Source organism: Podarcis raffonei, chromosome 14 (genome assembly GCF_027172205.1).
Source record: "Podarcis raffonei isolate rPodRaf1 chromosome 14, rPodRaf1.pri, whole genome shotgun sequence".
Classification (NCBI taxonomy): domain Eukaryota; kingdom Metazoa; phylum Chordata; class Lepidosauria; order Squamata; family Lacertidae; genus Podarcis; species Podarcis raffonei.
This window is the reverse complement of record NC_070615.1, coordinates 4,474,683-4,493,489: the sequence shown is the minus strand read 5'-3', so window position 1 is coordinate 4,493,489 and position 18,807 is coordinate 4,474,683. Positions and strand designations below refer to the sequence as shown.

The 18,807-nt window shown below is 41.1% G+C and overlaps 1 protein-coding gene and 1 long non-coding RNA gene across 6 annotated transcripts in view; one reads left to right on the top strand and one right to left on the bottom strand.

The window, feature by feature from the left end:
• Window positions 1-9,075, top strand: part of VPS13C (vacuolar protein sorting 13 homolog C) — a 100,312-nt gene extending 91,237 nt beyond the window's left edge. For 4 of the 5 annotated variants that reach the window (XM_053365351.1, XM_053365349.1, XM_053365348.1 and 1 more), the window contains 5 exons: window positions 331-445; window positions 6,196-6,287; window positions 7,317-7,440; window positions 7,660-7,749; window positions 8,952-9,075. In XM_053365351.1, the coding sequence (XP_053221326.1) occupies window positions 331-445; window positions 6,196-6,287; window positions 7,317-7,440; window positions 7,660-7,749; window positions 8,952-9,053 (523 nt within the window). In that variant the 3' untranslated portion in view covers window positions 9,054-9,075. Of the gene's footprint in view, window positions 1-330; window positions 446-2,943; window positions 4,013-6,195; window positions 6,288-7,316; window positions 7,441-7,659; window positions 7,750-8,951 lie in introns of those variants that run through there. The other variant, XM_053365352.1, reaches the window with a different exon arrangement.
• Window positions 9,009-10,652, bottom strand: LOC128401835 (uncharacterized). The gene is made up of 2 exons (XR_008327538.1): window positions 10,546-10,652; window positions 9,009-10,515 (listed from the first exon to the last, which is right to left on the bottom strand). It is a non-coding gene; the product is annotated as an uncharacterized LOC128401835 (long non-coding RNA).
• Window positions 10,653-18,807: the final 8,155 nt, after the last annotated feature.

The following is an 18,807-nucleotide window of genomic DNA, read 5'->3' as shown; positions in this document are numbered from 1 at the left end:
GGGACAGAAAGAAGAGCATCTGCTGAAGATTTTTAAACCAGGACTGACTTGTATAAGAGAATGTGATATTTTAGATAATCTGATTCCAAGTCAATTCAGGGCTTAACTAGCACTTTGAATTGCATTATTATTAGGGTACTACTGGCCACCTTTTTTTTCTTTTTGAAAACTCAGTTGCTTACGATAATTCAGTTTCAGATTCTTGTAATAGTCAACTTGCATGGGAAACAGTATGCAAAGACTCTGATTAATCCTGAAATGATAAAAAAATAAAATGAATTTACGACATAGAAAATGGAAATCTGCATTGTTCACAATGATATTTGACAGGGTGGCGGAATCAACCGAAGAAGTATCAAATCTCCGTCCTCCACGTCTCATTCGTGAAGATGGCATCATTCGGCCCTATGACAGGGGTGAAGCTGAGGGGTATGACTTATTTGAGGTATGCTTTGTCATATATCCCAGCTTTAAAAGTAAAAAAATATATAATAAATGTATTTAAAGTGTCCAAATATTAGTGGAGGAAATTTCACCCACATGAGTTTTTATGTGTAAAATACTCCACATCTGAATCGTTGCTTCTGCCTGTGGATTTCGTCTATAATGTTCCCAGGTGTGATCCATTTCTGATGGTTCTTTACTTTAGAGCATGACTATTCATGAAGGGGTCTATATGTGTGGTAGAATGCATTTCCAAATTCTGCACCATTGTCTTGAGAGTTAAAACCTTGCATCCCACATAGGATTCAGAATGCAGCTATATTTAGGCTAGACTTTTTCTTGCTTAGTTTATTGTTGGGAGCTGACTTGCTATCTGCATCATGACACCTAAGAATATGATAACTGTCATATATTTGTGACTGGGAAACAAATCTATGCGAACTGCAGCCCAGCCTAACCTGATACTTCATTTTTCACACACTGTTGGTGTTTAGTCACCAAGGAGATTGCTTTTTACACCCCAAGACCAATGTGGCATAGTCACAGAATAGACGTGTTGGATTTGGAGTGGGGAGACTTAGGCTCAAGTTCTTGCTCAGCCACAAAAAAAATTGGGTGGCTTTGGGTAAGCCCTTCTTTCTCATCCTAGTCTGATTATGAGATTCATGGGATAACTTCAGTGCTTTTTTTCTTTAAAAAAATGTTTGGGGGTACTCTCATTTTGACTCAAGATACCGTATTTTTCGCTCTATTGGATGCACCGGACCACAGGACGCACCTAGTTTTTAGAGGGGGAAATCAGCTTCTCGGGGCTGCGGGGGAAGCCCGGGTCCCCCCCCAGCCCCAAAGAGCAAAGAAGCCAAGACAGCGAGTGGGATCCAGAGCCTTGCAACCTCTCCAGCCAGGAACTAAACCTCTCCCGCGCGGCTAAAGAAGAAGCCAAGGCAGCGAGCGCTATCCATCCCGCTCGCTGCCTTGGCCTCCTCTTTAGCCTTGCGCAGCATCTTTAGCCTTGTGCAGCGGGATGGATCGCGCCCGCTGTCCACCGGGGCTGGACTAGATGACTCCTGGGGTTCCCTTCCAACCCTGCAATTCTATGACCTCGGAAGGTGTTGGGGGTCTCCACCACTGGAGGCTTTTAAGCAGCGGTTGGGGGACCATCTGCCTGGCATTCTTTAGCTGTCATTCCTACATTGTGAGGGGGCTGGGCTAGATGACCCTCAGGTGGTCCTCCCAACTCTATAAAGTCCAACAATTCTGTGGCAGGAGATCCACAGCCTCTTCACACAATGCCCGCTCCCAATTTTCATCGGAGAGACATGTGGCTTCAGTGTCTAGGTAGGTACCCCCCTACCTGCCACTCTTCCCCCACCCCACTTAAGCCGAGGGAATTCCTGCCCAGAGAAGCTCCCAGGTGAGGCAAGGGTTAAGATCTACCTCTGGTAAATGGCTTTGTATCCCCCCTCTTTCCCTTTTCTCTTCTTCTTCTATGCTATTTCCTTCTTTTGTGTTTTGTTTAATCTGTTTTTATTGTATACTAAAATAAAAGCTGCAAAGTTTCCTTTTTTATAATACCCCCCCCTCCAAACTAAAACCTTAGATAAAAACACTGATCCAAAAGTTGGCTTCTTTAGCCTCGCGCAGCCTCCCACGACTGGAGAGGCGCGCAAGGCTAAAGAGGAAGCCAAACCTCTCCTGGCTGGAGAGGTTGCGCAAGGCTTTTCTAGAGGAGGGAGAAGGGACTGTCTGGCCGCGTCAGTCCCTTCTCCCTCCTGGGGAAAAGCCCGCAAGAGCCGCGCGAAGCTTGTGTGTGGCTCTTGGGGGCTTTTCCTGCCTGCCTCCCCCCTGCATTCGCTCCATAGGACGCACAGACTTTTCCCCTTAGTTTTTAAGACGGAAAAAGTGCGTCCTATGGAGCGAAAAATACGGTAATCACCATTTTACATTTCAAATCAGGGAAAATAAATACAGTAAATGGACAAAAGTACAAAGATTCACATAATGTTTAGGGGTCTGCATCCCCACAGGAAAAAAGCACTGGATAACTTTACATGCGCCCTTCTGGGCTTGGAGAAAGAACATTGGAATTCAGAAATGATGTAGAAGCATGTTTCATTTTATTAATTTGCCTGTTGTTTTTGCTAGGCTCTTCAAGAGTATTAAATAGTATTATAGGGTGATGTTTTTATTTCCTTTAAGTACATGCAATTTGATTTATGCATTGACAGGAAGCATATCTCTTGCTGATATTTGGGGAGGTGAGGTATACATTGAGAACAATAACACAGAAACCTATTACTTAAGGGGCATTTATCTTGAATTATTTATCCACAATCTCTTCTAAGCCAAAAGTGAAATTCCATTCAAAATAGGTACCCATAAACTGAAAGTTCTGTTCTTTTCCTTTTTGTCTGTTGCCGTCCTGTTCATTACTTCCAGCATCTGATCAGCTTCTAATGTATTTCTTCTTTCTTCCTCTCTCCCACTATGCTTACGCAGCAACAACTGGAATAATGGAGTCTACGGTTTCCATTATCTTTTTCTATATTTAATCATATTTGTCTGCTTTGCTCTATCTTAAAATTTAGGGCATGATTCAACAAGAATCCATTGCATTCTGTATCTTCCCACAGAGCCTCTTTCACTGGTACTGCCTACTTCAAATGATAGGAATGTATTTATTTTTATCCCTGAGGTTAGCTGCACACCATGAAAATTGCCCTTCGGTTGGTGGTGATGGTTAACAGAAGTGGAAAAGAGTTTACATCTATATTTTTTAATGTGCCAATTATTGACTGATGCTTTTCTATAATTAAAAGCAAAGAGAGATCAGTGACAGTGTAGCATTGGCTAGTTGAAGTGTCAGCGTTGTATATTGGCATATATGTAAATAGTAAAATAATTTTGTTCATGTGTAGCTAGCCGTTGCAAATTCATGAATATGGGCTAGTCTTTCATGTTTCCTTATTCATACAAAAGAGGCTGGATGTAGGATGTTAAGCGACTGTCTGCTTTTCTACTCAGCACACATAGACCTCAGTGAGAGGGAAGCTGGTAGTCCCATTGCTCTGATGGCAGCCATCACTCCTCTCCTACAACCAGCCTGAAAAAAGCACACCTTTCTCTTCCAGCATCAGCAACTCTGACAGGAGGAGAGGAGTGAGGATCGAGCTAAGAGTGACATATTCCACCAGTCTCTAAATCAGAACCCTGTGTGAAAGTTGTAGAGAAACACCAGTTTTAAAAAATTATACTCAGATTGTTGAAAATGGATGTTGATGCTTTGATGCTCAAAAGCAGCCATTTGTTTTTGTTTATCTGTATTTTCTTTTAGGATTTTTTGGGTGATGCTGTTCAATATAAATATTTCCATACTTATATTGATTAGAGGTAATAAGATATGTTTGGAGACAGTGTAACTTTAGTGTATTGAAACATGCTGTGGAAAAAAATTATTATAGGCATGCATTTTCTTCTTGAACAGTAGGTGCCTGCTAGATTTTGTTAAATTAGATTAAGAAATGTCCCATAAGCTTTAGCAACAAATATAAAAATAATTGTGCTCCTTTTTGCCTGTTTATGTACTTCTGAGTTGCTCTCATGTGGCAACTCATGAGAGAGCCTTCTCTTTTCTGAGAAATATTTTCAATAAAAAATAAAAAGCAGTATTAAATGTGGGATTTAATACTGATGCTCAAATGTTTTGAGTAATTTATTTTCTCAAATGTATTTTGTAATTATCACCGAATCTTTGTGCAAATATAATGCCATGCACACTTTTTTTGGCAAGGATTTTGGGCTTAACTTCAGAGAACATTTCTTTAAGTGTCTTCGCCTCTGTGTGTATGTGTGTCCTGTTGCTTTAGAGCAGCCTTACCCCTCCCCTTCTGTGCTGGGTTGGACTGATGGGAGTTGTAGTCCAAACCATCTGGAGGACACCTGGTTGGGGGGCTTCCTTGCTTGAGAGGGAAGGAGTCCCAGAACAAGCAGAATCCTTGACCATTCTCTGCTGTTAGCATTCTGAGCTTCATTGTGGTCTCCCCCCCTTTTTGTCTTGCCAACCCTGCATTGGTAGGTAGCTGTTTCTTACCCCATCCCTGAGTTAGTGGATACCTGCTTTTGATCTAGCTAAAATTTCCATAGCGCATAAGCTACTCAATGCCTCTTTTTAAAGGGCGGGGGAAGAGATCAGTTTAGTCCTGAAGTCCCTTGCAATCCTGAATTGGGTTGACAAATGAAAGGATGTCTTCACACAGGACATAGAAAACACTGGCACTCGCTCCCAGGGGAGGCAGGGATGGCCACCAACATGGATGGCTTTAAAAGAATATTGGACAGATTCATGGAGGAGACGGCTCTTGATGGTTACTAGCCATGATGGCTCGGCTCTACCTCCACAATCGGAGGCAGTAATGGTTCTGAATTCCAGTTGCTGCAAGCCACAGGAGGGGAGAGTGCTCCTGTGTTCTGGTCCTGCTTTTGGTTTCCTACTGAGGCATCTGATAGCCACAGTGAGAACAGGATGCTGGACTGATAGGCCGTTGGCCTGATCCTGCAGGTCTGATCCTTCTTATGGAAGGAGGGGGGAGACTGGAGCTGAGTGGTGGAAGGCAAGAGTTTTATGCAACTCATAGGGCTGCATGTTGCAAGATGAATATTAGATTACAAAAGGAAGAAAAAGAATTGCTTTAAGGAAAATCAGTGGTTTCTTTGATGTTTGAATAATAGCAGATTCTGTTACAGAATCAGGCATTTATTCATAAATGTGTAGTTTGCCTTTATATTATCTTAATGTGCGTTCTTATTATCTTGTATCTTTGCCTTCTTTTGTTTTTAAAAATTGTAAAACGTAGTTTCAGTTAATTCAAGGATTGCTGACCTTTTTTTGGTCCCAGGGCTTCTTCCAAGCCTTGTTTCATTCAGAGAAGGGGACCCTGCCAGTGCCAGGGGAGGCCTCTGTGGGCACAACTATGCCTCTGCATGCCACGCTGGCATCTGGAGTTCATAACAAACAACTCTGTGTAGCATGTTTAGTCAGTTGGGACTTCTGGTTTTGATCAAACAAGTGCTGCTATTTCCTGTTTTAGATTTGCACTTGAATGTGAGAACTCCCCCCCCCCCCATTTTCCTTATTGCAACTTTTCAGAGATTTTATAACCTGTATGTTATAATGATATAATCTTTTTTCTATGATTGAAAGAAGTACTTCTAGACTGGTGGAAATAAAATTATGACATGGAGAAAACGAAAGCTGAAGCCTGTCTGAATTGATGTTGCAAAATACAGAATTACTACATTCTTCCTCTTAAAGTGACCCCCCTTCTACTTTGGGGTAGCAGGCTGTGCCCTGTGGACTTCTCTTTAAAAACAACAACAACAACATAGTTTAATGTATTTTACTTTTTGTCATTTTGGATATTTTATGCACTCAAGTCTTGCACAGGAAAGAATGCCAGCAGTCTGGCAAATGGATTATTACACAGATTGCTAAATTTAAGGGGGGAAATCTTCATTGTTAACGAATATGGGATTCAGTTCTGGACGCTAAAGCACTATGCAAATTGACTATCTCCCCCCAACACTAAATATGCTTTCTTGGGGAGTGGGGGCAAGGGTGGGCATGATCCACTGGGAGAACTCCCTTTTCTAGAATTCAGTCCAAGCCTTGTAATTGTTACCTCATGTGGGTTTGAAATTCTACCTGAGACTAGAAATGTGTCTTTTGTTTTTTTCACCCTCATCCTGCTGCAGAATTCTCATATCAAGAAGCTGGCTGGAGAAAGCTTCCAGTACCACTGTGCTGTTCCAGGGGGCAGAAAGGCGCACATTGTAGTAACCAACAGGTATTATTGTGTTGACTAAACCAGAGGAATTCAGCCAGTGTTCTGGGGGTATTTCATTTGGTGAAATCAATCTGCACCTAGTCAAAAGGCAAACACTGCCACTCTGTGGAGAGTTAATATTGAACCAGGATTATATTGAAGGCCTCTGGGAATTTTCTCTTTCCTCTTTGCTTGCAAATTAAATTGAATTATATGTAGGAGGAAGCACATCTCATTCCAGGATTCTGGTTTTTCTGTTGAGGCTATGGATGGCAATGGGCTAGGCAGTTTCTTTTCTAAACATGGTCTTGCCTCAGCCACCCCCCCCCCTGCCTACGAGCACCTAGAGATCAGATGGAGGTACTGGGTTCTGGGGCCTCCGGTTGCTGATTTCTACTTGAGATCCAGATTCTGCTGTACTAAGGCCAAGTCTAATATGACTAATATGAATTTTATTCATCTCATGATGAATAAAATCTCCCTTTCTGTTCATATATGGTCCAGGAAGACTAATACTGTTCTCTGGTTTGTGTCCAGGGTCCTTCCAGGGATCTTTCACGTTACCAGCAACCTGTGCCTTTAAATAGAAATGTTATCCAGAATTGAATCTGGAACCTCCTGCATAAAAAGCTGCTTTCCCACAGAGCTCTTTTCCAACTTGGATATTAATGTGCATTCCTCCTTGGTCACATGCCTTCATTATCTTTTGTTGAAAGCCCACTCAGGGAACCCATCATTTTGCTTTTGGGCAAAGGTTTTCTCATTGAAATACCTGCTGATATTGATGACACTTCTTTCCACACTATTTTGTAACACTGGTGCAAAAGGGCTTATTTCATCTGCCAATTTAAGTCCAGTCATAATTTGAACAATTTTGTGGCTAAAGATGTGTAACTTCTAATATGCTGAAGTTAAAATGTATCTTGTGTCACGTGCATGGTCCACAAAAGTAGATATTTCTGTACTGAGTGGTCTTGGGTTTTGTGAGTGTGCCGAACACTCAAGTGTTTACTAAAGAGAAAATATTGACATGTTTCTGTCTTCATCTAGGAGAGTTATGTTCATAAAGGAGGTGGAGATTTTAGGGCACATAACAACAGATTGGGATTATTCATATGAAGACTTCACACGGCCACCAGTTGTGGATGAAAACACACTGCAGATCTTTGTTAAGGTAAGAGGAACAGATTCACACTTGTTCTAGAAACAATAAGCGAATACTTTGGTGTTGGGTGTAATCTCACAAACACAAAATAGAACAGGGAATAACTTTATGTCTAATTTTCTTTTATAATAAAATTGTGACCATGGCTGATCTGATTATGCTCTTTTTAATAGTGGAATGTAATAACATTTTCGCAGTTATTTTAAATTATTCTGGGTTTTCTAACAGGACCAAGGGCTGTTAACATTTCACAAGAGAGAGAACTCAGGACAAGAGTCAGTAAAGAAAATCCAGCTCAAGAATTCAGCTTCAGCAAGGGTAATTATGATATTGGAACTAGTACTACATTTCCAGTGTAAACATACGGCAGAACACTGGTCTTCACCACTCAGGTGCTCTTGATTTGAACGTCACTGCATTTCCACCAGTGCCCTGGGGCAGGTTTGTCTTGGTGCAGTGCTTTTCACCGCAAGGCACAATAACTGCAATTAGCACCTAGATTAATAAATCTCCGCCTTCTTCAATGGTCTTCAGGTTAGCGTTCCTTCACCCTTGAAGTTCTTTCCTCAGGAAATAGGAAGAAGGGAAGAGCTCCTTTTCAGTCTCCTGCTTGAGTACTGGTCTTGGAGAATGGAGTGCTTGCCTCCTTTTGTCAGTATTTTTTTTTTAAATCCCATATTCCCCTACCCACTGTGTGGTTGAGGACACTGAGGAGTATCATGCTAAATAAATAGGGCCATGTGCTCTTCCTTGGTTGTCCGTCCCAGTAGCAGTTGTGCCTATCTGACCACACCTTGAAACTTTTCAGTGGTGGTGGAATTATTAGTCTTGCCAAAAAGCCACCCCATCCTTCAGTTCCTTCTGGAATATTAATTGAAAAAGAACAAGGTACAATGTGAGTGTTAAAGGCAAATGGGAGAATAAATTACAATAAATGGGTAAAAATCGGTTTTCAGGGTAGGGAGGAACAAATGTAAAAGAAGAAGCCTTCTGCACTTTGCACCTCTGGATCAGCAAATTCTGCCTAAAATAGTACCACTAGTGCAAACATCTGTGCTTAAGCTTGAAGAAATCTGAGCTATGGAATGCCTTTCCACAAGGAAAACATTGTGGCAAAGAAAGTAGCAATTTCCAAAAATGGGTTATCTTTGGAAAGTAATGTCAGCAATTGCCAGGTGATTGTGCCCAATTCTATCTCTGTCTGCCACTGTTTTGTGACTGGGTTTGCCATTTCACTACTAATTTTGTGACTGGTGGGATTTGGTAATTTTCAGCTGTTTCAAGTGGGCTCTGGAGGTTGAGAATCCCTGCACTGGGGCATCTTAATGAGTTGATTTAGGCAGTTTCTCTTACAGACTCTTGTTTCCATGCCTCTCTCAGGCTCTTTTAATTTTTATTTCTGGTTGCTATTAACTTAGCCAAGTTCAAGTTTTTGCATCTCTCCAAGAAATATTCATTCAGTTTTTCCGTGAAGTCTTTTGTGAGGTTTGGTGGCTAATAATAATCTGTTTGCTTCCCAGAGGATCTGTCATGCTATTGATGAAGCTCAAGCAACAAGACATCAGCAGAAGTTGGTGAAAGAAGCATCTTTAAAATTAAGCAGACCACAGGGACCATCTTAATAACAGTGACATCTTTCATTCATGTGGCCTTTCAGAGAATGAATTTTATGGAAACTGTGTGGATACATTCATGCCTGGTGATGCTCAGTTTGTGGTGGGAGATGGAGGTTGAGCTGCCTAGACTGGCCACTCAAAAAAATATTATTTTGACATATTTGAATGTAGCCATAATTGCAATATTTAAATGTCGTAATTTCTTTTCCAAAGATAAATAGAATTATATTGAATCATTCCTTTCACTTTAGTTGACCAAAATTATTAAGGTCTGCTTAATATGAATCTTAAATGAACATTTGTTTGAGCAAATTAACTACTCCGTCCTCTTCTCAAATTTACTTGGTGTTTTTAGATAAATTTTTGATGTTGGGAAATGCTTGTGATAGGAATACAGATTCTCTCTCTTAACAGAAGGTAATGTGTTTTCTATTCAGAGTATATTTTCTATGTTTATTCAAAAATTATTCATGTTGTTTGTAATGAAAACATCCAGAAATGACTCAGGAACATTTTGTTTGGCGTTCAGCTGGTTTTGTAGGCAGTATAATACAGGAGTTCTTTTGATTCAGGATTTCAAACCCATTTCTGACTGGCCATTAAGTGAGTTGCACTGTAGGGATCATACCTGTATTAGTAATGACACCTTTATTTATGTCAGCTAATGAACAGCCTCTCATTACCTTTAACATTGCATATATTTAGGTTTTAAAATAGATCACTGTTTGGACTGAGATGATTGGCACAAGTTAATGTACGTTCGGACTATCACACATTCAGCAAAATGATTATGTGTAAATGAACAAATGGGTTTAGGAACATGGTGAGCTTCATACAGCAAACTATATAATTGTTGGAAACATCCTGTGCTGAATTCTGGGCTGCTCTTCAACAAGGCACATGTGCTAACGCATTAAGAGTTCTCTGTTTACAGGAGCTTGTGTGCACTTTTGCAGCTGAGGTACTGTTCTTGTTAAGCAAGTCTTGTTTGCAGACTACATAGTAAATCAAGTACTTCTACTGCCATTTTTTATTTTATTTACAAATGAAGGATTTTGCTGTCTAAAATTCAGTACTTTTTCAGTCTGTCCCTTTGTTTTTCTGTAACAATAAGTCACATATTTTGCCTTTGGGAGCATTTTGGTTTACGTTCCCCTCTTAATGCTCATTTGCTTCACTTTTGGTTAGTTGTTCATGTACTTGGCCATTTTTGGCCACACTAATGCTAACATTTGTAGTATGCAGAATTATGATTTATTGTTTTGGAATTATAGGTCAGCAATTAATGATTAAGGATTTTAAGCCAAACAATTCAGATTTAACGTGTATCTGCCTTGATCATAAATCAGGTGCTTTATGTGAGTCCATATCATGGGGGAAAGGAGTACACTGCCAAATACTGCATTTTGTGGAAAACACTTTTGTAGGGGGTAATTGTCTTCCTTGGGCAAATTCTTACATAGCGTTGCTCAGTTACCTAGAACAGTGGAAGAGACACAAGCCTTTATGACTGGCTCATTTGCTAGCAGATAAAAGCCTTACCTGGCTCAGTAAGTGTGTCTTGGCTCAAGGGTCATCTAAATGGTACTGTTTGTCTGCTCTTTATTTCTGTCGTTATGTGTATATAATATTGCCAAATAAAAACATTTTATATGCAGCTCATTGTGGCTTTCATGACAAGCGGTTGATGATATTAAATAACCAAATCAATAGGCAGCCAAATAATATTGAAATAAATTGCACTGTGAACTTTAAAAAACACACTTTTTTATCACTCCTTCCTATTGAAGGTCGTGGCCCAAGAAGAGAGAGGAAAATACTTGAGGTAAACTACTGGCTGTGCAGGTGGTGTCGTCAGGAAGGATTTGGCTTCCTGGAACATGGGTCTCCGCTTCCTTGAGGAAGGACTTCTGGCGAGAGATTTGTTGCACCTCACAGCAGTTGGCAAGAATGTGTTTGCCAAGAGTCTTTAAAATCTGATCAGGAGAGCTTTACACTAGATCTTGAGGGGGAGGGAGAAAACAATACGAATGACAAAAGAGCACCTGGAAATGGGGATAATAGCTTCATTGTATATAAAGGATGTGTATACTTGTGAAGAAATCCATGACCTGAAGCATGAAAAGCAGATACAGAGTATATGGGTAAAAATTGTAGGAGAGAGAAACAACCGTACTGGGGGTGTCTGCTATAGACCGCCAAGCCAGACTGAAGACTCAGATGATGCCTTAGTAGAGCAGATTACCAAACATTCAAAAAGGAGAGAAATAGTAATCATGGGGAACTTCAACTTCCATGATATCTGTTGGGACTCAAACTCTGCCAAGAATGTAAGGTCTGACAAATTCCTATACTGCATCACTGACAGTTTCGTTTCCCAGAAAGTGGAACCAACAAGGGGATCATCTATCTTGGACCTGGTCCTCACCAGTTGGGAGGAACTGATTGATGAAGTGGAAGAGCTTGGAAACTTGGGAGGAAGTGATCATGTTCTCCTGGGTTTCAGGATACAGAGGCAAGGGAAAACTGAGTGTAGTCGAACACACACTCTGGACTTTAAAAAGGCCAATTTCAAAAAGCTTAAGGAGCTACTGGGTGTGATCCTGTGGTCAGAAATATTCAATGAGAAGGGAGTCCAAGAAGGATGGGAGTTCCTAAAAGGAGAAATATTGAAGGCCCAAATGCAGACAAAACCAACAAGAAAGAAAAGTGGGAGACATCTAAGGAAACCGGTGTGGCTGCATAAGGAGCTTACAGATGAGCTGAGATTAAGAAGGGCATGTATAAGAAATGGAGGAAAGGAGAAATCACAAAGGAGGAGTGTATATGAGTAGCCAACAGTTGCAGGGGGAAAGTCAGGTTAGCTAAAGCTCAGAATGAGCTCAGGCTTCCAAGAGAGGGCAAAAATAATAATAAAGGTTTCTTCTGCTATGTCCAAAGTGAGAGGAATAACAAGCAAGTGGTAGGTCTTCTGCATGGGGAACACGGAGAAATGCTATTAGGTGACGGAGTGTAGCAGGAACCCCGCCCCCCCATCATTCAGTTTGTACAAACTTCTCACACACTACATACGCTACACTTCTGTTATAAATTCATAGAAAATCAACCATACATCGGATTTGCACTGTTCCACTTTTATTTTACTCCATGAAGGAAGGACTACAAAATGGGGAAGGTTTGATACAGGCCAGCCCAGCACATCCACAGGAGCCCTGCCCAGTTGCTATGCCAACCCTGATGGTCCTAGACAGAAGACAAGATCATAAAGAACTTGCATATGGGAGTGGATTCAGCATGGACTGGAACAAAGGACAATGATCAGATCTTCCCTCAGGGGGCAGGAAACTGCGACTACCTTTTGTCTTCAGAAAATGACTCATGGGGAGAAGGAGAAGGGAACCAGCCAGGTGACAGGACAACTCCTCCCTCAACCCCTCCTTTCTGTAATGTATGCATGATGTTTCTGGGGGTGGGCTTGACCTACAGGATGGGAATTTCAAAAGTTTTTATAAGGTCTTGCACACCATTTTTCTGTGTCTTTCCTCTCTCCTGCAAGTGAGGGGAACACCCTGTTGCAACAGTTCAATAAAGGCCAAGCCTACAGGCTGCTGTTTTGCTCCAAGTTATCCTGGTTGGTGTCTTTGTTTTTGTCCAAGGGAGCCCTCGGATTTTTCCGGTAACAGGAGAAAAGGCAGAACTACTCAACACCTACTTTCCCCTTGTCTTCACCTGAAAGAAAAGTGATGCCCAACCTGGAGATAACAGAATAAATGGTGTAAGGAGGGAGCTGCAGCCCAAGATAGGAAAAGAGGTAGGAAGGAAACACTTAGCTACTTTCAATGAATTCATATCTTGAATTCAAAGCCTGATGAGCTGCATCCAAGGATACTAAAGGAGCTTGTGGATGTAATTTCAGACCCTTTTGTCTTTGAGAATTCTTGGAGAACAGGTGAGGTCCCTATAGACTGGAGGTGGGCAAATATTGTCCCCCATCTTCAAAAAGGGGGAAAGGAAGACCCAGTTAATTACCAACCAGTGAGCTTGGCATCGATACCAGGGTAGGTCCTAGAACAGATAATTCAACAGTTGCTCTATGAGCATTATGAAAAGGATGCTGTGATTACTAAGACCCAGGATAAAGGGTAAAGGGGCCCCTGACCCTTAGGTCCAGTCCAGTAGAGACCCAGGATAGGTTTCTCAAAAATAAGTCATGCCAGATGAACCTCATTTCCCCCCCCCCATGGAATTACAAACTTGGTGGATTGGGGAAATGTTGTGGATATAGTGTATCTTGATTTCAGTAAGGCTTTTGACAAAGTTCCACATGATATTCTCATGAGGAAGCTGATAAAATGTGGGTTGAACGAGGTGACTGTTAGGTGGGTTTGTAGCTGGTTGACTCGCCAAACCCAAAGAGTACTCACTAATGGTTCCTCATCATCCTGGGGAAAAGTGACAAGTGGGGTGCTGCAAGGTTCTTTCCTTGTTGTTTAACATCTTTATAAGTTACTTGGATGAAGGAATTGAGAGAATGCTCATCCAATTTGCAGATGACACCAAACTGGGAGGGGTAGCTAATGCCACAGAAGACAGAATCAGAATTCAAAATGACTTTAACAGATTGGAGAACTGGGCACAAGTTAACAAAATGAATTTCAATAGGGACAAATGTAAGGTTCTGCACTTAGGCAGGAAGAACCAGATGCACAAATATGGGATGGGGGACACCTGGCTTACTAGTAGTACATGTGAAATGTATCGAGGGGTCTAGGAGTCAACAGTGTGATGCAGCAGCAAAAAAAAGCTAATGCTGTTCTAGGCTGCATCAACAGAAGTCTAGTGTCCAGATCAAGGGAAGTAATAGTACCACTCTCTTCTGCCTTGGTCAGACCACACCTGGAATACTGTGTCCAGATCTAGGCACCACAATTTAAGAAGGATGTTGACAAGCTGGAAAGTGTGCAGGGGAGAGCAACCAAGATGACCAAGGGCCTGGAAACTAAGCCTTATGAGGAGCGCTTGAAGGAGCTGGGTTTAGCCTGGAAAAGAGGAGACTGAAAAGAGATAGGATAGCCACCTTCAAATATCTTAAGGGCTGTCACATGGAGGAGGAAGCATGCTTGTTTTCTCTTGCTCTGGAGGGTAGGACTCAAACCAATGGCTTCAAGTTGCAAGAAAGGAGATTTAGAAAAACTAAACATTTAGAAAAACCTTCTGACAGTAACAGCTGTTCAACAGTGGAACAGACTCCCTCGGGAGCTGGTGGACTCTCCTTCCTTGGAGGTTTTTAAACAGAGGTTGGATGTCCATCTGTCATGGATGCTTTAGCTGAGATTTCTACATTGCAGGGGGTTGGACTAGAATACCCGTGGGGTCCCTTCTAACTGTAAGATTCTATGATCTGTCCCACAAAGAGCCATGGTTAGGGCTTACTTCTGCCTTTCCCCATTTTCTCACAAACTTTCCTGTTGCTTTCCACAAGGTGGTAGTCTTTCCACACTATTGCAGCAGGGTTTTTCTGTAGGATTGTTAGAACAAGGTCTGAGAGTTTGAACAGAATGCACAGTACATTATCTCTGCATCTTCGGGAAGTCAAATATTGTAATTACTAGTAAAAGTTAATCTGTGCAGGGAAACAGTGAAGAAAAGGGAAACATGGCCACTCAAACCTCACTTTAACTTCAAATCTGGTTAGGAAGGATATGGGCCTTTGCCATCTGCATAAATATTTTCTAAACAGAACAAAATGCTCCGCCATGTGTGTTATTTATGTACTGTGCATGTGTGTTTGTGCATGTATACATATTGTTAAATGTCACCCCAAACTCTGGGTGATGAGAAACTGCAGAGCTGCCTCTGCTTCCCCAGGGCTCAGTTTCCTTGGAATGAAGGTCAGCAGAGACTGTATGCGGTTTCATTTACACATATATACAACCGGAACATAGGACAGAGGACATCGCAGCATAAGCATCCCCATAGATTTTGCTTTCCCATTCGGTTTCCAGGGGAGCCCCACCATCCAGCACAGAGCAAGACATGCCTCTGTGCCTGCCAGCTTCCACACACAACAACTCTGGATCTTGTTCTTCTTGCTAGGACCACATGCCTACCTCTCTCTCCCTGGACAGCAGCATCACTTTGCTGTAGCTGTTGCAACCAAGCTCATTCTTGGAGATGCTTAGGGCACTTTGCTGGCCAGCCAAAACCATTACCTCAACAAACGTGATCATAGGTTGGGAAAGGAACCCGTGTGTATTATCAAGACTGACCCCCCCCAATAACTCATAACAGTACATAACTCAGAGTGCAGTGAGAAGAATTTGCAAACTTTTCTTTTTAAACAACTGTTTGTCTAAAGAGTGTGGTTTGTGGATTATATTACTAGACCCAAGGAAGAAAAAGTGAAAGCAATAGGGCATACTTAGCAATAATATTGTATCATTATCCACTTTCACCCCAGGTAGCCTGTTATTTCAAAAGCTCAAAGGCAGTTTTTCATAGGCTGCAGAATAGTGTACATAACATGACTGGACCAACCTGAGTTTTTGCAACAAAAAGGCATGCTTTTTGAGTAATAATTCCTTGTAAAGTAGAACAAAGAGCTCTGTGTAACAAACTAGAGAAAGACTTCTTTTTCACAAGCTGGGAGCAGCCTGATGAAAATGTCAGGCTGGATTAACAAGTGTTTTTATAAAAGTGATAGCTTTAAAAAGATAGAAGGAAAAAAACCATAAAACTAATTTGGATATCATATTTATACAAAATAGGCCTATCCTCCATGAATGCATCCATCAATAAGTTAAAGCAAATATGCCTGTCAAAGCTGGATGCTGACAACAAAGAAATATGGGATAGCCATCTCCATCCCATGCTTGTGAGTTCCCAAAGGTATTCAGCTGACTCATCAACCGGGGAAGGTAGTCCATCTAGGAGAGTGAAAACTCTTAGCCTAAACCTTACCTGTTTTGCTGGATATCTGCAGGAGAAGAAAAGACTAAAGAGTACACAAATCCGAAGTGGAGTCCCTAAGATGGTTGGATGGCACCTTGTACGCCTCCTTCCGGCAACTCCCGCAGCCAAGCTGGCGCCAAACATATTGCTCTTGTTTTCTTTTGGACCCCATCAGCCAGGGTTTTGTGCCCTGGGTGAAGCTTCCAGAGGGGCGCCATTGAGGTTCCTAGCCTGTGTGTGTGTGTGTGTGTGTGTGTGTGTGTGTGTGCGCACGCACGCACGCATGCACGCGCGCCAAACTGAGTCTTTGACCCGGGTGAAATAAAGCCTAGTTTTGCCCTGGCTTAAGTTCTTCGATATGCAAAGGAGGTGGCATGAGAGACTGGGTCTCTCAAAAAGGAGGTGTCTGAACTGTGCAGCAGCTGTGAGACTTTTACTTGCGTTTCCATAGGACCCAGAAACAGATTTCTACTTAAGACAAGGAGGACGGCAGCACAGCATGCTGGTGGAGTTGGGAGGGTGGTGGTGATGATTGTCTGAAGTTCTGACATATTTCTATAGGCATATAACAGCAGAGGAAAAGGTGCAAAGAAACAAAACACACAACTTTCTTTTTTTTTTAAAAAAAATAATTTTTATTACAGATTTTTATAACAGCACAAACATATAACAAATACATAACCAAACAAAAAAAACAAAAACAAAAACAGAACAAAAAACATGTACCATTTCGTATCTTAGTTTCTTATACCTTACTTCCCCGACTTCCTCATGCCTCCCTTTTCTGTATTCCAAGTTCTTATCAATTACTCAGCAAATCTTCCCTTATTTTAATTAAAATTTGAACTAATTTTCCTTATTCTCCTTGTCTTAACCATTGCTAATAGTAACCATTTGCTTTCCAATCCAACATCATTCTAACTTTCATTAATTTTATAATATTTCTTTAAATAGTCCTTAAACTTTTTCCATTCTTCTTGCGCTGCTTCTCTTCCCTGGTTTCGGATTCTGCTCGTCATTTCTGCCAAGCCCATGTAGTCTATCACCTTCATCTGCCATTCTTCCAGTGTGGGTAAATCTTGCGTCTTCCAGTACTTTGCAATAAGTATTCTAGCTGCTGTTGTGGCGTACATAAAGAAAGTTGTATCTATCTTTGACACCCCCTGGCCGACAATACCCAAGAGAAAGGCCTCGGGTTTCTTGGGAAAAGTATATTTAAATACCTTTTTCAGTTCATTGTAGATCATTTCCCAGAATGCCTTAATCTTCGGGCACGTCCACCAGAGGTGAAAAAATGTACCTTCCTTTTCCTTACATTTCCAACATTTGTTGTCAGGCAAATGGTAAATCTTTGCAAGCTTGACTGGGGTTATGTACCACCTATAGATCATTTTCATAATATTCTCTCTTAAGGCATTACATGCCGTAAACTTCATCCCGGTGGTCCACAACTTTTCCCAATCAGCAAACAAAATATTATGACCAATGTCCTGAGCCCATTTAATCATAGCTGATTTAACCGTTTCATCCTGTGTATTCCATTTCAGCAGAAGATTATACATTTTTGACAAATTCTTAGTACTGGGTTCTAACAATTCAGTCTCCAATTTTGATTTTTCCACCTGGAAGCCAATTTTACTGTCCAATTTAAACACTTCATTTATTTGATGATAGTGCAACCAATCTCTCACCTTGTCTTTTAGTTTCTCAAAACTCTGCAGTCTCAGTTTATCCCCTTCCTTTTCCAAAATTTCCCAATATCTTGGCCACTTCGGCTCCATATTTAACTTTTTAACTGCCTTAGCTTCCATTGGCGACAACCACCTTGGGGTTTTGTTTTCCAGCAAATCTTTATATCTGACCCAGACATTTAATAGTGCTTTTCTAACAATATGGTTTTTAAAACTTTTATGTGCTTTAACCTTGTCATACCACAAATATGCATGCCACCCAAAAATATTGTTAAAACCTTCCAAATCCAGAATGTCTGTGTTTTCAAGAAGCAGCCAATCTTTTAGCCAGCAGAACGCTGCCGCTTCATAGTACAGTTTAAAGTCTGGCAGGGCAAACCCCCCTCTTTCCTTTGAATCCGTTAAAATCTTAAATTTAATTCTGGGCTTTTTGCCCTGCCAGACAAATTTAGATATGTCTTTCTGCCACTTCTTGAAACAGTCCATTTTATCCATTATTTGTAACGCTTGAAACAAAAACAACATTCTTGGCAATACATTCATCTTTATAACTGCAATTCGGCCTAACAAGGAAAGCTTCAAATTTGACCAAATCTCTAAGTCTTTTTTCACTTCTGTCCAAGTTTTTTCATAATTATCTTTAAATAAGTTCACATTCTTAGCTGTCATATTTATACCCAAGTATTTCACTTTTTTAACCACAGTCAACCCTGTCTCATTCTGAAACCTTTCTTTTTCAACCTGTGTTAAGTTTTTCTCCAATACCTTTGTCTTTAACTTATTCAATTTGAATCCTGCCAGTTGACCAAACTCTTGGATTATTTCCAAAACTCTTTTTGTACTAGCTTCTGGCTCTTGCAATGTAAGTACTAGGTCATCTGCAAATGCTCTCAGTTTGTATTGTTTAGCTCCGACCTGAACCCCTTTAACCAACTGGTCCCTCCTAATCATATTAAGCAAAACCTCCAGGACCGATATAAAAAGTAATGGGGAGATAGGGCACCCCTGTCGTGTCCCTTTTTCGATCTTGAACTCTTCTGTAACTACATTATTTACAATTAATTTTGCTTTCTGTTCAGAATATATTGCACCTATACCATTCTCAAACCCTTGGCCTA